This window comes from Liolophura sinensis, chromosome 9 (assembly GCF_032854445.1).
Source record: "Liolophura sinensis isolate JHLJ2023 chromosome 9, CUHK_Ljap_v2, whole genome shotgun sequence".
Lineage (NCBI taxonomy): Eukaryota > Metazoa > Mollusca > Polyplacophora > Chitonida > Chitonidae > Liolophura > Liolophura sinensis.
In genome coordinates, this window is record NC_088303.1 from 15,968,507 (window position 1) to 15,990,817 (window position 22,311).

General features: G+C 37.1%; 1 protein-coding gene across 6 annotated transcripts in view; it reads right to left on the reverse strand.

Annotated features, from left to right (window-relative positions):
- Positions 1-22,311, reverse strand: part of LOC135475487 (rap1 GTPase-activating protein 1-like) — a 193,720-nt gene that overhangs the window by 90,926 nt on the left and 80,483 nt on the right. For all 6 annotated transcript variants that reach the window (XM_064755407.1, XM_064755405.1, XM_064755403.1 and 3 more), the window contains one exon: positions 12,732-12,764. In XM_064755407.1, coding sequence (XP_064611477.1) covers positions 12,732-12,764 — 33 coding nt within the window. The remainder of the gene's footprint in view (positions 1-12,731; positions 12,765-22,311) is intronic.

A 22,311-nucleotide genomic window follows, 5' to 3' on the forward strand; every position in this document is an offset into this window, starting at 1 on the left:
GTCGTATATCCTGCACTTTAGTCATGGATAAGGATGAAGGCATAAACTATTGTACACTGGGTGATTTAGTCAAACCAGGATACATGCTCATCAACTTCTCACGACTGTCGTCATCATAGCTTCCTGAACTTCAACTGAATGACACACAGCATCAATGAAATGTTATCGAAACTTCACTTAAAAAGTTTCAGAGAAATATCCACAAGATTTCTGCCAAAGAAAGTTTCTCCAAAACTGATGCTGGACTTGCATGCATTCCACAATACCCTATTTCTCAAAACTTTGAACTGATCAAACTTGTGTCCAGCAAGAAAAGCATTCCCTCGTCTGTTCCGAATGAATATTGTATTATGAACGACATCTCAATTTAATCTCTACATTTCCTCATCATGCAATGGCATAATTTACAATCATTCCAGAGCTTCCCCAATCACACAGGAGATTATATGCAGAATTGCATATCTGACAAAAATGAAAGCCATTACTAATCCAGGAGCTGGATCATAAACCCACAGGGGCTTTAAGGGTGTTCAATGTAACCTTTGCCAAGGTCATTCAGCAGGCTTGCCACCAGGGCCTTAAGACAGAGACACCACACATCAGGGAGGTCATCCAAGAAATTGGCTGCACAACTGGGCATTACAATGGAGTAGATTTCGACACAGAATTTGTCTCCCTAAAACGGCTCTCAATCCCACTGCATATTGATCAACCCTGACACGACTCCAATCCCAAATTAGATTTGAGCACTGGCAATCACAGAAGGTACATCGGAAATCTCAACACTTCTTAATTGCCTGCCAAGCCGCATTCAAATTAAAGTTCATCTGCTGGCATCGGCATTTCCAATGTGGAAGAGAGAATTCATGTGACTATTTGTGGTGGACAAGGCATACAAGTATGCAGGCTCCAACCTCTCTTCCGGTATTTTCGTTAACAAGATAGGCAGAGCCGCCCTGTTCTTCAATGAGCAAATTCACAACAAACTGTTACCGTCCTCCTCGTGAGGTCCTGCAATATCTGAGGTAGATGAGATGTCACTTAAAAGAGTCTTCTTAAAACAAGGTGTCTAAACATAGGGCCACGAGCAGGTAAAAATAACACCTGGAGTACAACTCAGCCTAGCAGATACACTGACGCTACCGTTTTACCTGGGCTAATGACCTCCTGCTCCTGTCCCCTTTGTAGTGTCAGTTTAGTTACCAAGCACGGTATGTGCGACAAACACATCATGCCTCTCTAAAACAAACTTTTTCTTCTGTTCCTCTGTTAACTAGCACACAGTAACATCCACTCTTGCCGTTCTGTTCGCATCAGTGCACCTGAGGATGCCTCTTTAAGATCACACAGGTAAAGAGAGGCGCACAAATCCTCGCCAACTCTTCCTCTCTTTCTTACAGTTGATAAAAGTAATCTATGCTAGAGTAGGATGCTAATTATGTCTACCAACCCACTTCTCCCCAATATACAGAATTGTGTCATTCTATTCCACTTAACAGTTCATGCCATTACATTAATTAAGGGGGTTTAGGATAAATGTTAATGTAGACAGTCAAGGAGAAAAACCATCCTTTATGTTTGACCACTCATTCATTCAAGTATGACGTAGACAGTCCTTAGACGCAGAACAGACATGTGAGACTATCACACAGAGAAAATTAAGTGAAAACTTGCCTTCAAGCTATGCAAGCCTGCGTGATCAACTTTCTTTTTATGCATGTATATATATGCTATTTTAATGACAATCAGCCGGCAATTTACAAGTGTAACCAATAAAACTGAACAGTGACACGCTGAAAGGCCATTTTTGCTGAAAGTTATGCATAATTAGAAATCACCAATCAGAAAAGAGCAAATACAAATGAGAAATAAAATACAGAGACAAAGAAAGTCATAATTAAGACCTACAGAATTGTAGTCACTTCTAGACGTTTTTAACTGGATGAAAAAGGAGATATTTACATGAGTGATCAACTCACCAGGAGAAGTTGGTAAAATGACAGAGGCTTATGTAAAAATTACAGAAATCAGGTCCAGGAAGAGAAACTAGGTCAAATGTGACCTGCGCAAGATAACCTGAGAATAACTTGACACCTGGCAGTGTTATCGCAGCAGAATTATTTTCAGATACAGGAAATATCCAGGGAACAGCGTGAAAATATTATAATACTATTTAGTTATAGATGAACACTGAGCTTTATGCAAATTAAGTCACCCACGTGAAAGAACGAAAAAGTCTCAGCTTACCAGACATTATAGCTTTTGTCAGTTCCCAAACTGCAAAATGTAATTTCATCTAAATTGGTAATAGCTTCACTATATAACAGAAACAAAAGTGTGGCCACTTTATTCACATTAAAATGAAGGACTAATACTTTGCTTCTTCCATGAAGATTGTTTGTTAACTTCAACAAGACCTGTCACATAAAACATTTCATTTAGAAGGCATAATTCTTGTGCATTTATAAGCTACACATTGGATTAACTATTCAAACTTTTTCCTAAATATTAATTGACTGAAGGTGTTCTGAGGCAAAGTTATTTTGTGGATCCATTTCTCTTTAACCATTATTTTTTGTTTTCTGTTGTTAAAACAAATGCATAGTACATCATACAAGAAGAAATCATCTCAAAAAACCTACAAAAGAAAACAAATCAGTGTTGCATGATGAAAATATTATTAGACACTTTTCTTCTGAGCACGTTCACTACATCACACACATAGAGCATTAGAGAGGTGTGGAATTCCTAGCATGTGCACAGCAAGTATACATGATGTTTAGCCTAGTAATTAGCGAGCTAGTTACCATCTCTCGTACAATCATACCTGCTAGTCACTTCTGACTTAATCAGCTGAAACTAACTGGGCACCTTTACAAGCAGAAAACAGTCTGATTACATCAAACAAGAATCTGGTGATGTTCACTTCCTCTAATATTTTTGTTATATCACAGTTTTGGGTTCAGGCAATCAAAGTTGATTCTCTCTCTTTTGGATGTTTCTTTAAAAATAACAAACATGAATGATAGAAGTTTACTGCGTAGTAAATTTTAAAAATAATCAGCATTTCAGTAATATAACATTGTGAAAAGTCAAAACATATTATACTCAGGTATGCATGCATATGCAGGCAAAATATTGACTGATAGGCACAATGTAATCCATTGGGTTTTAGTTCTGTGATTTACCACATGTGTGTTGTACAGAAACATGCTGTACCAGCTGAACCCATGGTCCCACTGTAGAAAAAGGTTTTAGACTTAATACCAGATATAACTTTGAGCTGAGTCTTTGGTTTTGCACTCTGCCCCCAAAATAATTGCATAACAGTATATTAAATATTTAGTTAATCTGCTGCTGTTATACTTTTACTTTTGATGACAGCATTGGTTGCTGAGTTTGCCTAAAATTTTAAATATAAAACATGATTTATACCAGTATTAGCTAATACACTTTCGAACAAATGGGCCCTGGAAATTAACTGTTACATGTCAAACATTTCCTGCCGTTGTATAAATGAAATATTCTTGAGTACAGCACAAAACACAAATCAAATAACAAAATCAAATCAAATATTTCCTAACCTATAACGCATATCTAAACCCTAGCTATATTCCAGTACGTGATACATGATGTATGCTTACAGACAAGAGTTAGCTAAAAAAAACCCTCAACGACATGCTATCTGGAAGGCAAAGGCCTGGAATACATTGGCTTCATCAACAATTACTGACTAAATTAGGGCAACAATTCTGTTAACAATGAGATAATTATTTAAGATAACTGTGTTGAACTGTCATTGGCTGTGTCCGCATAACAGCCTACCCACTTCGATGTAGGCAATTGTTTTGGTTTTTTTTTTTCCAGATATATCCTTCCAAAAAAGAAACATTTCCAGATAATCGCATAATGTTTGTGTTCACAAAGTGATCATTTCCTAGAAACCATGACTTTCAAGAACTAATGTGCCATTGCACGGGCTGAACCGACATAATGAGTAACTAAATACAAAGAGTTTGACAAATTACAAGTGATGTGAGGATGACACATTGATCTATGGTAATTCCGGAGGAATTCTGTTCTCCCTCTTTGTTCCGCATGCCGATTGGCTGCACCATTGTTCCACATCGCATATCCTGGTTGTCAACAGTTCACACAATGACAGCAGAAGCCAACCCCTGAAATGTGCATCATTGTTGCCACATTCCTGCATTCCGCATGCTAATTCACCCCACATGGCAACTAATCAATATCTTGCAAACGAATTGGCTCTAACTGTTTGTGATTAAGCTTCATTAAATAGCCTCTTGCTTTGCAGCCATAGTTACAGAGAATGAAGTGGAGCACCTAAACAGAACGGGGACAGGGGGGAATAATTCAGGAATTGTGAAACCAAGCCTGCACAACCGACTGCATACAGATCTTTAGCAAACCCTCAAATATTCAATATGGTTTGGTTTCTATTCAGGCCCTTTCCCCTCCTGCAGAAATTGACTGGGTAAAACAACATTTAGTCTTGAATACATGACAATGAAATGTGTGTACCCTGTACATGATTTCGACAGAGGATCCATCTGCATGTATTTATTACCCATGCCATTTCTCTTAAAATTAGAACTACCAATTATAGAACACTAAATTATGGTTTACCTGTTCATTTCACTCAAACTGTCACACTTGTGATTACATTCGTTTTCTGTGCGAAAGCTTATAAATTTTCTAACTCTGAGCGGTAGCATAACACCAGGAGTGAAACTTCAATTCTTCCCATCGTCATGTACAGAATATAAATCCGTATGTGTATGAGCAGAAAGCATTTCTTTGATTTCGTCATTTATCAAAAAATTTACCAGTTTGCAGTTATCCTTAGTACTGTTCCACCTCAGTGGTACAGCAGTACCATATCATTCAATCTGTTGGGACAGACCAATTTTGTTATTTCGCCTAAACCCATCAGTCTTGGTTCAAGATTTGTCAAACTCACAAATTTTGTTATTGTAGCAAGAGGATAAATGTTGGAAAATATCCGATAATATTTTGACAAGGTTTATTGTGTTGCTCACCATCCATCAATTCAGTGTATTGGCCCGTCTTCGAACACAATACTGGCATTAATCAAGGAAATTACTTTTTCCATTTCTCTTTAGGAAGTATTGCCTTAGACATAGATTTCCCTAGAAAGAGTCTATGAAGAGATGAGTCATTTGTGCTTGCTGAAGATGAGCTTTGTTATCCCATGCCTATGTCATTAAGAACTGCCCGCATAACACCACAAGTCACCCTTGTGAACAAAAAACCCAAGCCGTGTAGTAAGGAAGGCAAGCAGAGCCGAGCTCAATACATAATCAATGTCCATGGGCTATGGGATTTTCATCTGATCTAATGTGGATACCGAAAAAAGTGTAATGTTATGCCAATCTGCTCTATAAATATCCGTGCATCACCTTTATTGAAAACTAACATGTACATAGGAGTGTGTACTCATCACAACTCAGAACAAAAGATTCAAATACTATGGTTTTAACACAATACAATTTACTAGTTATCTAGTACTAATTTGTCTTCCATATCTAAAGATGAGGCCGAAGGTTAAACTGATTTTGTGGTATTGAGAACATGTGTTTCTATTTGCTTAGGAGTTTAAGACTTTCCTATATTTTTGATGAATGGGATAGAACAGACGTTAGTGACTTTATTCCCTCTACTGTTTCGGAAATGGTGAATAAAATCAATTCCATTGACAAATCAAGACTGCAGTTAACAATTCTCACTAATGGCAATAAAGGTCATGTTTTGAGGCTTGCAAGAAAAGCCAATTAAAGCTTCACAAAGAGTTGGATTGGAACTTCTAGCAGATAACTACTGCAGATAAATGGATAACCTAGCTATCTTAAAATATCTGAAAACAATTGGGAACAACTACATGTATACTCCAGAGTGTATACCATCAGTGAAGTTATTAACAAGAAACTAAGCAAAAATCAAATGAAAGTGCTTAACCCTATCCAGGAAGAACATAATTGTAAGGAAATAGGTACGACAAATCATCTGCCATTTGGAAATTGATTCTAACTGAAAATTTAAGTCAACATCACATGAAATTGCTTTCTATCCTGTTTTCCACCTCCAAATTTCTGTTCTACACTGTAATTCGTGAAACTTCCTGTCACTAGTATGCAATATTGTGGAAAATTGAGGACAAATTATGACCTAGTTGAAACTGCCATCCTGCACCAACTATATAACCATGAACAAAATGTCTGCAAGACATTCCAAAATTTTAGTATTCCTAAATATGAAAATCCTGAACTTGCCCCAAAATGGTTAATTATCTGCACTGCTACAATGAATCCACATCAATCTGAAAATCTTCCTGTTTCAATAATTCATTTTGCTGGGGAATGGAGCCTGTAGGTGTGTGAAACGATTGCCTGACACTCTTACAGGAAGTACATGATCTGCAGTCAAGGTTATTTGCAGAAAACCATTCAAATTTCTTTACTTAACCCCAAGAAGATTTTACCCTCGGGAATGGTTGCATCCGGAGAAAATGACAGGATCAAATCATAGTCAGATCAATACTCCACCCTTGGGTTTTAGATATCTGCAGGACACAATTAGAACTTTTGAAAACTCCAAGACAGTCAATCCTCACAACTGCTAAATTTTTCCAACTTAAATCAACATTCATCTTTTCTAAAAATAAATCTTGGCATATCCTTTGACAGTTATTGTAAAGAAGTGAACAATGCCAAAAAAGCTGTTGAAATATTCATTTCTTAGATTTACGTCGATCAATCTTGATTTAAGCTTTCACAGAAAATAGCATGATCAGTGAAAGTCTGGATATCAATGTCTCCCATGAAATCAAACTGAGAAAGTGGCCTTTTTTTCCCCCCATCACATCTTCATATTCTTGTCACAAACTTTAAAAGAAGAAAATCACACTTGCCACACAGAATAAGTTTTGCCTGTGCGCAAGTGGTAGAGGAGGGAGATAAACTTTAATAATTGAGAACCAGACAACTTGAAGCATGTTTGAGAGAAATCCTTCCAAGTCATGAATATTCATAGCCTGATCCAAGAGAATCTTAAGACTTTCTACTCACGCACAACATAATCAATATTCTAACTCTTTATAGACTAATAAGCATGGTGGCTTGTTGACGATATCAGACATGTCTGCAAGCATCGTCACGGCTTCCCGTTATCTACAGCACTTAATAATGTTATAAGGGGCCTCACCGCCAAGAGAATCCTCAAACACAGCCTCCTTCAATTAAAGGCATTCACGGTCAGCCTGTACAACACAGCTTGATGTTTTCACTTAAACAGATAACACCTTGCCTACTTATTGGCCCTTCACTTGTCACAAGATCTTGAAGAACTTGATGAAATTGGCACTTGGTACAAATATTTCCCATTAAGCGCAAATCATGAGACAACACAGTGACTGGGCGACGCAAACAATATTAGCATATAACACTGAAAACTAGTAGACCTGTTGGTTTTCTATCTGAAATCTTTATATTAAATAAGGCATGAAGTACTGTGTGTCAGGTCTACTGCAGACTACCATTTCATCATATTCCCTGTTTGTCAAGGACAATGTAAAACCGCGGTCTTTATTAAACTCTCTGCCAATATCTCTGCTATGTGAATCTTGTATGGATTCAACTAAAGATCACTAATCATGAAGATTACCCATACCCAAAGAGGGTTACATAGATAATTATAGAATCCCGCATCTTTACCTAACATAGGTGCAGTGAATTCTATAAATTGGACAGAAGAATTTGTAAACGGTTATCAAGCATACAAAGTGATATTAGTACATCAACCAGTATTCGCCAGTCCAACCACTACTATTTAGGCACCCTGTTTTCAGCACTTTTAACTTGCAGGGAGGCAGGAAAATATGAAATCTGGACAGCCTGCCCCAACAATATGGCCTCAGGAAGGTTTATTTGTACAATCTTTTTCACATTTCTGTCTAACTGCCTGCCAGTGTTCATAGAAATTTGAGTTGCACAAAATGGAACCAACCCCTGTATGGAAACCCATATTCAAAAGAGCTATATACATTGATTACTTTAAGTGTAAAGAATTCTGAACAATTTTACATTGTTTCATTCCATACTGAAAGGAAGTGTAGTAAAGCTAAACTGAAGACTTTGTAGTGAAGTTGCTGTAGCAACAGCCTTCTTCCTGGACTTCAAAATATAATGTGCAATTTAAATCAGCAAATCAACAAAGCCAAAAGCCTACCCACCCATTTCACACATACCAAGTCCTTGGGTTACACAGAAACCACCTGAAACTCATGCACACCAAAACTATATGTACAAGACAAGGGTTGGTTAGGTAACTAATAAGTCAATGTAGTTCTTTTTCATTGATATTGTTTGTATCAATCGATCGTGTTGATCAGCAATGAACCATGCTTCAGCACACCCAGTCAAACTACAGTACCACTACAGCTTTTGAATAAATTCATGAAGCTAATTAAAAAACAAACAACAAAATATTCAATACACTCCTGACCAACTTCACTGCAGATTTGTCCGCAAGAATAGCATTTCAGATGTTTATTTATTATTTTTTTTTTTACGCCTGATCTATTTTAATACATTCTCCTTAATGTTCTTAAGTATATCATAAACCAGTGCAAAGAAAAAATGATAATAAACAAACACATTAAAACACTGTTTATCTGTTCATTATAGTAGATTTGTCCATATCAAAGGTCACCAAAACAAGGTGCAAATTAAGATACGATCAGACGCAAAAACTTTTCATCTATCCGTCACTCACCATCAGTGTATGAAGTTTTACTCCTGCACTAGAAAAACAGCAATTGAACAGAAACGGCTAACGGATAATGGATGGTCATCTTACCTGGGCTTTCCCTTCCTTAACGAGTGGAAACTGACACAGGATTTCCAGCGCTTAGGCTTGACAGGAGACAGGGGCAGAGTATTGGGTGACGTAACTTTCAGGTTAACAGCGTGAAGCATTCTAAGATTGCCCAAACTCGGCGAGGTCGGCACTCCATCACCTACCACGCTTTGCTGGAAATCTCTTTCGCTCTTTGATGTTATCATGGTACCATGTAAAATACCACACCCTCAAATCTGACCGGCACTAGAAATCTTTCTGTCTTTTGACTCTAGAGCTACTGTTTGGTACTGATAACCATCGGTGATTCAGACATTTCACTTGCCGAAAGCTGCATACCCCAGCACAGCCCAACTATTGTTCCTGATAAAATCCAGCCAGCCATTCAATATGCACAAGTGTCGTTATTTCACTCGATTCTCTCTCCCTGTGCAATTTGGTTAGAGCTGATTGATGGTCCCAAGGAATCCCTGTCCAGACTTCCAATGCGCTATGCTCGGCTTTTCTTTTCGCGGCACGCCAGCAGAAGCCGAATTTTCCTACACCAGCTTACGAAATGCCGTCTCTCTGGAGTACTGGCCAGTGAGTTTTTCAAAATCCATGGAGAAAACAGCTTAGAGGACCATGCAACTGGAGAACAACTAGTCAGAACAATGTGCAAATTCCACTCTCCCTTGCAGACAATTCCTTCTGGAGAAAACGTCTGAATAGCATCCTTCCTGTCTGTCTCAACGGCCAACTCTCACGCTGCCCACAACTGACAGCTAACCATGATTCCCCGTCACTTCCACCACACACAAATTTGCCATTTTTAGGTAGCAAAAATGGTATATTTTTTCCCCACAGAACTAAATGTTTCATAGAGCCAAGAGTACAAGATAAGCAGTGACAAGCTGCCTCAAACCAATGGAATAGCTGCTACAATCACCATTACCTTAATCCACCCTTGTTTTGGGGGGGGGGGGGGGGAGACACATACTCAGAAGCCTAGTCCTCTTTAACCTAGCTAAAAGTTCTGACACATTTCTCGAAGCTAAATGATTTATTGGTTTCCACTAATCTTCAGCACATGCGTGCCTTGAAGATTTCTGGCAGATCAATATAACAAATGGTGACCACAAGAATTTCAAGGGTGTGAGGTGGAAAGAGGGAGAAGTGGAAAATGGACCAAATAAAGAAACATCTGCTATTTAAGCATACCAATGGCAGACGTATAAGGTATATCAAAATCAACCATCATGTCTTTAAAATGTTACATTTTGGTCAAAATTTTACAACAGCTGAAGTAAGGGGGATAGAATTAAAGAATCCTGACCTATATGATATACTGATGCCAAGATGGTGTCCAAAGAACTGACTGTGGCACTACTGCCATGGACGCCTTCAGCCAAATACCAGACACGATCGACACGAAATCAGCGTGGGAGCAAAAGGACAAAAAAAATCAATAGCAATTCCTAAGATTTATCATATGCCATCTCACTATTATTACAACAACGCAGGCCAAGCAGAGTCTTAAGGGGGCCAGCCTAGAATTTCTTGTGAAATCCTGGTGTTTACAGACGACTTTTCGTTGTGGACTGAGCTCATAACTCCCATCCCAATGTAAGCACTTGCCGAGCCCAAAGCCTTAATTGTGCTGTGACAACACTGGCTTCAGTGTCACTCCGCAAATCAGAAAAAGATATTGGAATTCCCTTTGCAGATGCCAAACAAACAGCTAGATCAGCCATCATAAGTCAGGGGAGCTCTCCCTAACTAGGAGATCAGAAAACCTATCCCTGTGGATATAGTCCTGGCACTATCCTTTAAATGAGATGCATGATCCGATCAAATGTAATCAGCCAGCATTATTCAACACTATACTAAGCCAGCTCCCGGAAGGCGCGGAGCTTTATGAAAATTTCATCCATAACATTCCAGTAAACTATTCAGGAAGTACTGCAGTTTTATTACTCATAACAATGGTTCAGTCCCACAGGTATCACATGCCAATTAAAAAACATTACCCATATTCCCATTTTCTTTTTTTTCTTCTTTTTTTCATAACAGTATTCTGAATCTAAATAACTAATCTCAACTTCTCATCAGAATATTTCTGGACGCAGACCAACATCTCCATCCCCTCCACTACACCAAAAATATATTACATTATTTCTGGAAGCTTTACAACAATTGTTAATTCTTGCAAACCAAGTTTGTTAATTCTTGCAAGCCAAGTTTGTTAATTCTTGCAAGCCAAGTTTGTTAATTCTTGCAGTGCTTGTATACAACATATATCTATCTAACCACTGATACACCGTACATGGCGGGCTAAAGCAATATGCCATTGACAGTGTTAATATTTAATAAGCCACTTCTGCTTCTTTACTGTAAAGCTTACCGAGATGAAGAAGCTTATCAATTCCACTGCTTTTCTCTAAATGCAAAAGGATAGAATGACTCGAGTAAAAGCCAACACATCGATCCTTCAAAATCTTCACCCCAAAAGGCACTTTGTCACTAATGATTAAGTCCTTGAAAAACCACAGGCAACTGTGACTTTTGATCACAGACCAAAGCATCCCTTTCCTGAACTATTCCACTATTCCTTCAGAATAATCCTACATCTGACACCAGTTTACCACTGCAGACGTTTATCCTACAACAGAATGCTCTTAACCAATCAGAAGACTAAAACACTCCACCATGTCCCCCCCAGACAGCTATTCCCTGGTGACAGTATACGCGTATCAACTCTAAAGGAAATTCTCAAAATCTCATTTTTTCTCTATAACAATGAAACAACTTTTAAGTTCAACTGCTAAATTTTTCATGTACACAGATAACAGATAGGTTTTTTGCAAGACAGAGCACTCAAATATAAACTAGGGCCTCCATGGCTCAGTTGGTTAGCGCAGTGGCGCAGAGTAATGACCCGGGAGCCTCTCACCAATGCGGTTGCTGTGAGTTTAAGTCCAGCTCATGCTGGCTTCTTCTCTGGCCGTAAGTGGGAAGGTCTTCCAGCAACCTGAGCATGGTCGTAGGTTTCCTCTGCGCTACACCCGGTTTCCTCCTACCATAATGCTGGCCGCCGTCAGTAGAAGTGAAATATTCTTCAGTACAGCTTAAAACACCAATGAAATAAATAAAAAAATAAAATCAAATATAAACTTGTTTTTATCACTTTTATAACACGTACCAGTTTGGTGAAATAGACAGTGATATACGTAAGACTATCATCGTTGTCTGAGACTTACACATTCTAGTTGTATTACCAATCCTCAACCCCAAACCACCAACGTCCTAAACCTCAGTGAAAATTACACAAACCTAGAATGAAAAGTCAGTTTCACTTGTGTACCCAGACAATTGGTGTTGACAGAGCTGATGAGACAATAAAGCTGGGTAGGAGAGAATAACCTAGAAACAAACACAATCCCTATTGGAGGGATGAATCTGGTGATGCATAGGTTTGCTCAGTACAGTCTGTGTAAGCCAGCTTAACACCAATACTTGTAAAACACATAGTAAACACCTGGTGAATGATGTCACCACATAGCAGACAATCAATTTCACCTGTATTCTGTCAGCTTGTAATAATGGCCAAGAATATCATATTACCATATGAATGTAGAAGGGCATGTATAAAAGACATTCAGATATGGACCCAAAAAACCCTAAAGAAAAACAATAAAATTTTAATCATTATGCATGCAAAAGTATAAATGCATTTCCAAAATATTTCACTACTTATCCATTAACCTTAAAATTCTAAGATCCTTGGAGCTCTTTGCGTGCATGCAGAAAGAATAATTAAAGATAAGTTATGGTTAATATGTGAAAAAACTTACCTGTAACTTCGCAATGTCAGCTGTTTGTCACACCTGCAAGAAAACAAAGCAATTCAGAAATCAGAAAGTTTGTTATAATTCTCTGAATCATAAAGACATGCCTGTACAAATTATAGTATGATAAATATGACCTAGCATTATTATATCACAACAAAACGTATTAAATGCCCCTTACTTCCTTATAAATGCCAAAAAGGCATAAACAGATATTTAGCAGTATTTCTAACTTAATGAATGTAAATCAGAGTGATATTTTTTTTATCAACAGCTAGTTTTCCAAAATATTCAATAACAGTAACAATATATTTTAGGTGGATAAAATTTGTTTTGACACTCTGTGTCATCGATAAAAATGAATGCATGACTAAGGCCCAAATCCAGAGGAGACTGAAATTTTTCAAAATTTTGATCATGATTATCCAGTTAAAAATTTAGGACTCTATCTAAAAGCTGCTCTTAGCTCCGGTTGGCTGGTCTGAGATCTGCCTGGGCATTGTGGTTGAACGGTATTGAGTATCGACTCAAAACCGATATAGATCCAGTGCTATTGTGTTTCTCTATTCAGCTATTTATAATGTGTCAAGATTAAAGCAGTGTTTACCGAGTTATCACATTTTCATGACACACGTCGGAGATCTCTGCTCGATTGCCGGCTTTTCCAAGATAGCGGACAACGGGCAATGTAAAAATTTACATAAAATCCGCACACGAACTGTAGCATTGTTGTATGGTATACACATTAAGCCTGGATCTACTTGACTACCACATATAATACAGGGTTTTAAACGTCTCCATGTTTTTGTCTTTTCAGCCCGACAGTAATCATATCCGTTCCAGCTTATAATGGCATACTAGTCTGGCAAACAAAAAATAAAATAAAAAAACAGAAAGACAGAGGACGAAAAAGGCTGAAAAAACAAATTCCAGAAATACAGCAGCAAGAAAATGGCCGGGATTGTGGTGTGTTTTCTGTTAGCTAATATGGTAAAATTTTGATTTAACAGTTATGTAGGCAAAGAAAAATGCCCTTATGAAATTCCTGTCATGACAAAACTTTTGATATTTTGTTCAGAAAACTGTCATGTGATTTTGGATTTTCTTCAAAAATGCATTCTGTGAAAGTGATGTGCGCATGTGATGGGGAAAACCAAATTTGATAGAAGATTTGATTGAGTGTGAAAGTGATGTGTGCATGTGAATGTGGAAAACCAGATTTGATGGAAGATATGATTGGGTGTGAAAGTGATGTGTGCGTGTGAATGTGGACAACCAGATTTGATAGAAGATATGATTGAGTGTGAAAGTGATGTGTGCGTGTGAATGTAGAAAACCAGATTTGATAGAAGATATGATTGGGTGTGAAAGTGATGTGTGCATGTGAATGTGGACAACCAGATTTGATAGAAGATATGATTGGGTGTGAAAGTGATGTGTGCGTGTGAATGTAGAAAACCAGATTTGATAGAAGATTTGATTGAGTGTGAAAGTGATGTGTGCATGTGAATGTGGAAAACCAGATTTGATGGAAGATATGATTGGGTGTGAAAGTGATGTGTGCGTGTGAATGTAGAAAACCAGATTTGATAGAAGATATGATTGGGTGTGAAAGTGATGTGGGCCTGTGAATGTGGAAAACCAAATTTGATAGAAGATTTGATTGAGTGTGAAAGTGATGTGTGCGTGTGAATGTAGAAAACCAGATTTGATAGAAGATTTCATTGAGTGTGAAAGTGACGTGTGCATGTGAATGTGGAAAACCAGATTTGATGGAAGATATGATTGGGTGTGAAAGTGATGTGTGCGTGTGAATGTAGAAAACCAGATTTGATAGAAGATATGATTGGGTGTGAAAGTGATGTGTGCATGTGAATGTGGAAAACCAGATTTGATAGAAGATATGATTGAGTGTGAAAGTGATGTGTGCGTGTGAATGTAGAAAACCAGATTTGATAGAAGATTTGATTGAGTGTGAAAGTGACGTGTGCATGTGAATGTAGAAAACCAGATTTGATAGAAGATTTGATTGAGTGTGAAAGTGACGTGTGCATGTGAATGTGGAAAACCAGATTTGATGGAAGATATGATTGGGTGTGAAAGTGATGTGTGCGTGTGAATGTAGAAAACCAGATTTGATAGAAGATATGATTGAGTGTGAAAGTGATGTGTGCATGTGAATGTGGAAAACCAGATTTGATGGAAGATATGATTGGGTGTGAAAGTGATGTGTGCGTGTGAATGTAGAAAACCAGATTTGATAGAAGATATGATTGAGTGTGAAAGTGATGTGTGCATGTGAATGTAGAAAACCAGATTTGATAGAAGATATGATTGAGTGTGAAAGTGATGTGTGCATGTGAATGTGGAAAACCAGATTTGATGGAAGATATGATTGGGTGTGAAAGTGATGTGTGCATGTGATGGGGAAAACCAGATTTGATAGAAGATATGATTGGGTGTGAAAGTGATGTGTACGTGTGAATGTAGAAAACCAGATTTGATAGAGGATATGATTGGGTGTGAAAGTGATGTGTGCGTGTGAATGTAGAAAACCAGATTTGATAGAAGATTTGATTGAGTGTGAAAGTGACGTGTACGTGTGAATGTAGAAAACCAGATTTGATAGAAGATATGATTGGGTGTGAAAGTGATGTGTACGTGTGAATGTAGAAAACCAGATTTGATAGAGGATATGATTGGGTGTGAAAGTGATAAGTAAGTATGCAATGTATGGAAGCATGTCTTGTGTAAGTAAAATTATCTCAACGACAGGTAACTTGCTATGTGAAACCCATGATCATTCAGAAATATAAGTTAATTATTTTGGTAGCATTCTGCCTTATTTTTCCACATTCTATCTTGGTCATGCATGGTGGGACTGTTATCCGCTGGTTATTATGCGGTTTTTAAATGTTCACTTGGTGTTTGGTATTTCTAATTATTATTAACAACATGCTGCTCTGTACGAATGTATTTTATATATTGATATTAAAATAGTAAATGTTTCTCAACTGCAGGACAATGTGTCACTGTTCCATTACTTTCTTCCTACTAAAACTTTGGGGTTTGGTGTTGATTTATTTTGCGGTATAGAAATATATTTAAAAATTGTTTGGGTTTGAATTTCTTGTTGTCTTGTACCTTTTGGTTTCAAGTCTGTCGCAATGTTGTCTTTTCAATAAATATTATACCCTTTTGTTGTTTACCTAGTTTTAATTTTATAGTCTTCTTATTTAAGGATGTTGGCTTTCTCTCTGGGCGCAAGTAGGAAGGTCTACCAGCAACCTGAGGATGGTTGTAGGTTTCCCTGGGTTCTGCCCGGTTTCCCACCATAATGCTAAGTAAAGTAAAATCTTGAGTAAAGTGTAAAATACCAAATAAATAAATAAACTTATCTTATCTAAGGGAGCTTACATGACTTTGTTGTACTGTAGTGGCATGTTGAGTAGTTGTCACTAGAGTGAGCTGCCTGGAGCCCCCCTGAGGACAGAACGATCAATACCTGCTGTGTCGGTAACACCACAAAGCCAGAGTCGTAAAACAACATTGCTCACTTCATGTCTAGTAGCAGTTGACAGTATGTATGCGATATTTTACTTCAAACTTCAGTCAACATTTTATATATTTGTCATATGATTGTAACAATACATTTATTTTGGCAGTGACAAGTAGGAGTTTCAAGATAAATTTGGTTTATAAAGTAACTTTTTTATATCGGACCATCGTACATACATACATGTAGAAATATTCCAACGTCCTTAATTTAGTTATATTAACTTGTGTATTGTAAATCACATATTTGAAAAAAAAATTATTATCATATATTTTAAAGCTGAAAAGAAAAAAAAATCATATTATTGGTGATACAATTTTTATATCTAAAAAATTTTTAGGGTGAACAAGATGAATATATATGTATTACATATATATCATTATATATGTATAATAATATCTTTTTTTTTTATGCAGCAAAAGCATGCGGTTATAAGGTGGAACTGATATGATTACTGTCGGGCTGAAAAGAGAAAAACATGGAGATGTTTAAATTCGTGTATTATATGAGGTAGTTGATCCAGGCTTTTTATGTATGCCATACAACAATGCTATAGTTTGTTTGTTTTTATTTCAAGTTTTTACATTACCCATCATCCACCATCTTGGGAAAGCCAACATTCGAGTGGAGGTCTCTAACTGTTATGCTTCTATCTGGACACATTATAATTCACTGAATAGAGAAAATCAACAGCGTTCGATCTACGTCAGTTTTGAGCCGATACTAACTGCTGTTTGGCCACAATGCCTAGACAAGATCACAGACGTGAGCTCAGACTGGCTTTTAGGCCGAGCCAAAATTTAGCCCTGAATATTTTCTCCAGTTAAATTTACATCACATAAAGTAGAGCAACTAGTCTTATTTATAAGACTTATAAAAAATATTTATAAAGTTCACAAACAAATCTTCTTCTATCAATATTTTATACATGTACACATTGCTAATGACCTAAAATGACCCCTGACTACATCTAAGTGGCTCGTTTTGCACTAATGAGAGTTCTACTGACCTCAGAAAGTTGCTTTGAGATTTGATTAGAAGATAGGATAATACGAAAAAAAAAATACATTTCAGCACTGAGGAGAATATTTTACAATATTTATTGTTTCTAAAAATGCACTTTTTGGGGTGAAATTTTAGGCCATTTACCTTATACTAAACCCTTAATCCTGTATGATTTCTGCTCGTGGTCCATGTTTCTAGCCTCAGTGCGGCTCAGGCAGGCACACACATGTGAATCACCTAACACATGCTGATATGCACGACAAAAAGATGCATGTACTTGTGTACATCTTAACAAAAAACACTGCAGGGAATGTTTATGGTAAAAACACAGAACAGGTGTAAATCTGGGGATAAACAATCATGAAAGCACTTCATGTATGTTGGGATTTATAATGCTGAACCATAGGTGAGGAATTCTACTCCTCAGTCAGCACAGTTACAGCTAATGCCAAGGGACAGAACTCTTGGTTCCCACAGTTATCAGGTTACTCTCCGACCAGCAAACTTACTGATATTCTGAATTGATCTCAACAACATAGCAATATGAAGTTAGGTGTGATGGAATCTGAGGGAAAAAGACCCTCATTTAATGTTGCAGTGATGATGTGATAGCTATTGGTTCTGCTTACAGCTGCACATGTCACATGCAAACTAAACTATGTCAATCCTTGTACCATAACTGTGCTTGATTTCAAATTTAGTCCAAGACAAAGTTACACATTTTCCCCCATTCTTAAAAGCTATGTTAATCTTACATGGGCACGTTGGGATCTGTCTGAACAGTCGGATGTTTGAAAGTTTTTGCACAAAAGCAATATTTTATGATCTTTAAATCCCTCTGGTGGACATAAATATACACAACAACTTTAATAACATGAAATTCTTTGTTAATATATTAATGTCTTAGCACTAATGTAATAATGAAAACGACTTCTGTAAGTCCAAGGACAAAATGTTTAATGGCAGTTTGTATTCATTTTATGTAGGAGAAATTCTGAAATAAACAATCTAGCATATCAAGTCAAAAACCAAAAAGATGAATATGCAATTCGACAAACCCATTTTTGATTTATAAATTGATAAAAGTTAACCAATTTTTTTCGTTCAAGGAGAACTTAATATCAAACCTAAACCAGATATAAATGTAAGCCATCTGAAATTTACACTCAAGCTTTGATCTCTGAACAATCCATGCAAACTGAAAATCAACAGCCCTTGGTTGTATTCAAAATTTAACAAAGAGTGCGCAAAACTTACACTGCGCCTCGTCATTTGCACAACTGTAACCGTAGACTGCATTCTTTCACATTTGCCAAGTCATGTTTCAATGTCATTTTTCAAATGTCCTGGGGCTCTTATTCAAATTTGACCAAAAATAAAGACCAAACATGTCTTGTCTCCAAGTACTGGGATCTAAAAAATTATATCAGTTTTTGTAGAGGAACAGATTCTTTTATGGTGCCAGACTTGTGCCACTGTTTTATTACTCAGTAATGCCATCAGCAAAGATTTTATTTCCAGTCATTGGCAGTCATGTAAGCCGATTGTCTTTTATTATGCAAATTAAATGTGATACAATCAACTTCAAAGATAATATGTTAAAAGCATATTGATCCACCAATAAGCTTAGTACACTGCAAAAGCACAGATACTCCGAAAAAAATTGAAAAGTCACATATTTGACATTTCAATATTTCGACAAAATTTTCATCATCTTCAGGATGCATAAGAAGTCACACAAGCAGCTGGTTTATATATATATATATATACATATACACACACATACACACACACAGTTCAGTTACACAAGCAAACAATAGAAGGTTCAGCAGATTTAGGTTGATAAGCAATTTAGTCGATGTCGCCAATGAAAAGGACAACAGAATGTTGTGGGTTGGTTAAGAGGCGTGCGTGTTGGGGTGGGGGGGATGGGGGGGATGGGGGGCAGGTATTCTGTACACTGACAATCTATATGCCTGTTAGAATAAACAGTTTTTCATTGAAATGAGGCAACAGAACTGGCAGCAGGGTGTACTAATGAGATTAGAGGATTAGGACAGTAAAATATAAATGTACTGTAAAAACAACAGTGACACACAGTAAAGGGTAACACACAATTCAGAAGATAAGTACAATAATGCCTGTCCAATAAGTAGAAAATAAAAATACAAGAATGCATGGCAAGTATAGTGTCAGCAAGTGAATGTCTTAAATATTAAGGAAGAGAAAGAAGAAGATAAATATGTATACATATACACTGCAGTTGTATGTACATACATGTAACCATAATATTCATCTAAACAGATGCAATTCTTCAGATGCTTTTACACTGTTGTTTAGAAGCGGATTGTTTCTCGTCGGTTGGCTAGTGCCTCCTTAAATAAGAGTATGTTCTAATTCTCAGCGGTGTCAATAATCCTGGCATTCAGGAGAACAGAGACGACTCACAGGCTTACTATTCAGTCTGTCAAGGAGGTCCAAAAGATCTTTATACTCTTGGAATAATTCACAAGAATGCAAGAGAGGATGGGTTTCTTTCTGCATGCCCTTTGAGGCAAGTTAGAAGGCAACGTTCAGTTTTGAAACCTTTCACCAACCCCACAGCACGCTATCATCCTTTTCATTGGCTACATCCACTAAATCATTCATCAACCTAAATCTTCTGAACCTTTTATTGTTTGCTTGCTTGTGCAACTGAACTGGGTATAAATACCAGTTACTTGTGACTTTTTATGTATCCTGAAGATGACAAATAAAATATTGTCAAAATATTGAAAATTCAAATATGCAACTTCTCAGTTTCTTCGGAGTATCTATATTTTTGCATTAAGATAATACGTCATCACATATAAACTATGCAATAACAAACAAAATACGTTTTAGAGTGGGAATTCACCTTGAATCTGAATTAGCAAAATGTTCTGAGACAAACACACAAAAATGGACTGAAACAGCTGTTCTTAATTTGGTTAAGACAATAATACAATATGGTTTTTAAATCCATCAAAAATATGTTTATCCCCGGTGAACTTTTTGCAAATTGTCTGGGACACATTCAAACACATGTTACCATTTGGTTGACACAATTACCTCAATCAAAACATTGCCAATCTTTTCCACGTCAACTACTTGAAACCAAAAGCTGCACAGCTGTACACTGCCTCTGGCCCCAGCAGATGTAGGACATTTGTAAGTTTAAAAACTGGTAATGTGTGCATAACACACATCCTGCTCATTACTCATCATGGCCACAATTATTTATCATGTTAGCTCTGCATGATGAAAGCTTATGACAATCACATGGGATAACAGCTCTTATTTCACAAAAAAGTGATTATTCCATGTGACATCTGTGATTCATCATGATAAAGAAACAAAATATCAATTCACTAGGACAAATATGTCACAATATTTATGGAAATAATGACAATTTGATTTTAATAAGGAATTGTTGTGAACCCCAGTCCTGTACTGTTCAGATTCAGCTCACTGTGCACGACAAAAGTAATAAATGCATGGCCAGAAAACCTTATATACAGAAATCAGATTACATTTATGACCTGTATAACTACAAAAAGCCTATGGCGCACACCAATATGTCATTCAGTCTGGTTGAACAGAAAGATAACTAAACACACAGGCACATACTATACTTACACCACTCAACAACAAGGAAACGTTTCCAAACAAGTGCCAACGAACCATATACTGGTCTCTAGTCAACTCTGACATTTTCAGATTGATGGTGAAATGAAGCAGTTATTTCATCCAATCGCTTGATAGGAAACCTGTTCATGGCCAGCACTGGAGGCTGTCTGACAATTCAATCACACAGTTACCTTGCACGTCTGCCTAATGTGCTTCTGGCGTGCGACCCAGATGACCTTTACATTCTCCCTTGATAGTGATATTTTCACCTCAATTTGTCTCACATAAACTCATAAAATTGGAGAAACATACCGCACTGAAACAGAAATCAATACCATGACGACCAAAAAAACTCCTCATTCGTAGAGATTTTAGGCGCCCGACAGGGCTAAAATACATGAGTTCACATCAGATTTTAGAATTTAGGCATGTGTATCAGAAATGTAAGACCGTGAAGGATGATAAAATGGGCCCCTGTGTATACTCGCCTCAGCTTGATTTTGTAGTTAGCTTTGTTATACAAATACTCATTCATCTGCTTAATACATAACCAGAGAATTAAACCAGTGAGTGCCATCATTACCAAATACGTTCTACTTCTCAACAAACTGAACATAAAAATACAATGTCTTTATCTTGCATTAAAAGAATTTCTGTTAAAAGGGTTAATGATTACAAAGTTAATTAGTACTTATTTATTTGATCGTTGATTGTTGACCATACTCAGGAATTTATTCCGAACAAGGTGGCAGTCAGTTTTACGGGTGAAAAAACTTGAGTGTACGGCTTAAACCAATGAACTTTGCCGAGTTACTAACAAACTTTCCCACATGTCACATACAGATTTACACAACATATTTATGGTAGCCAGCTGGTCCTAAATCAGGCGGTTTTCAGGTCGTACTTTTTTACTGTTAAAGGTAAAAAACATCCTACTGTATCATGTGACCTGTGAAAAGTGTCAGACAACTATTTTTGATTACATTTACAATAACATCGGAACCTGAAAAGAGTTTCCGAAATTGTGATTTAGAATAAAGTAATAATGGCAAGAATTGAGGAACTGTAAGACTTTGTGAACTAATGATGTTCCTGAAGAATAGCAGTGTCAGTGGTGTATCCAGAAAATGACGAGATACTGATATGTGAATTGATAACTGATCAACATATGTTGAATAAAATATTTGACAAGTCACATGATTCGAAATCGAAACTCTTCTACTGATTGTGACCTGAGCTTATTTGATGCAAATGACCCACAAGCAATGAGAGCTAAAGATTTACACATTCACTATGTCACTCCAGTCACTCACAGGCTTAAAATGTTCACCAGCACAGAACCAGTGAAATTTGTGAGATTTTACTAGCACGCCAAAC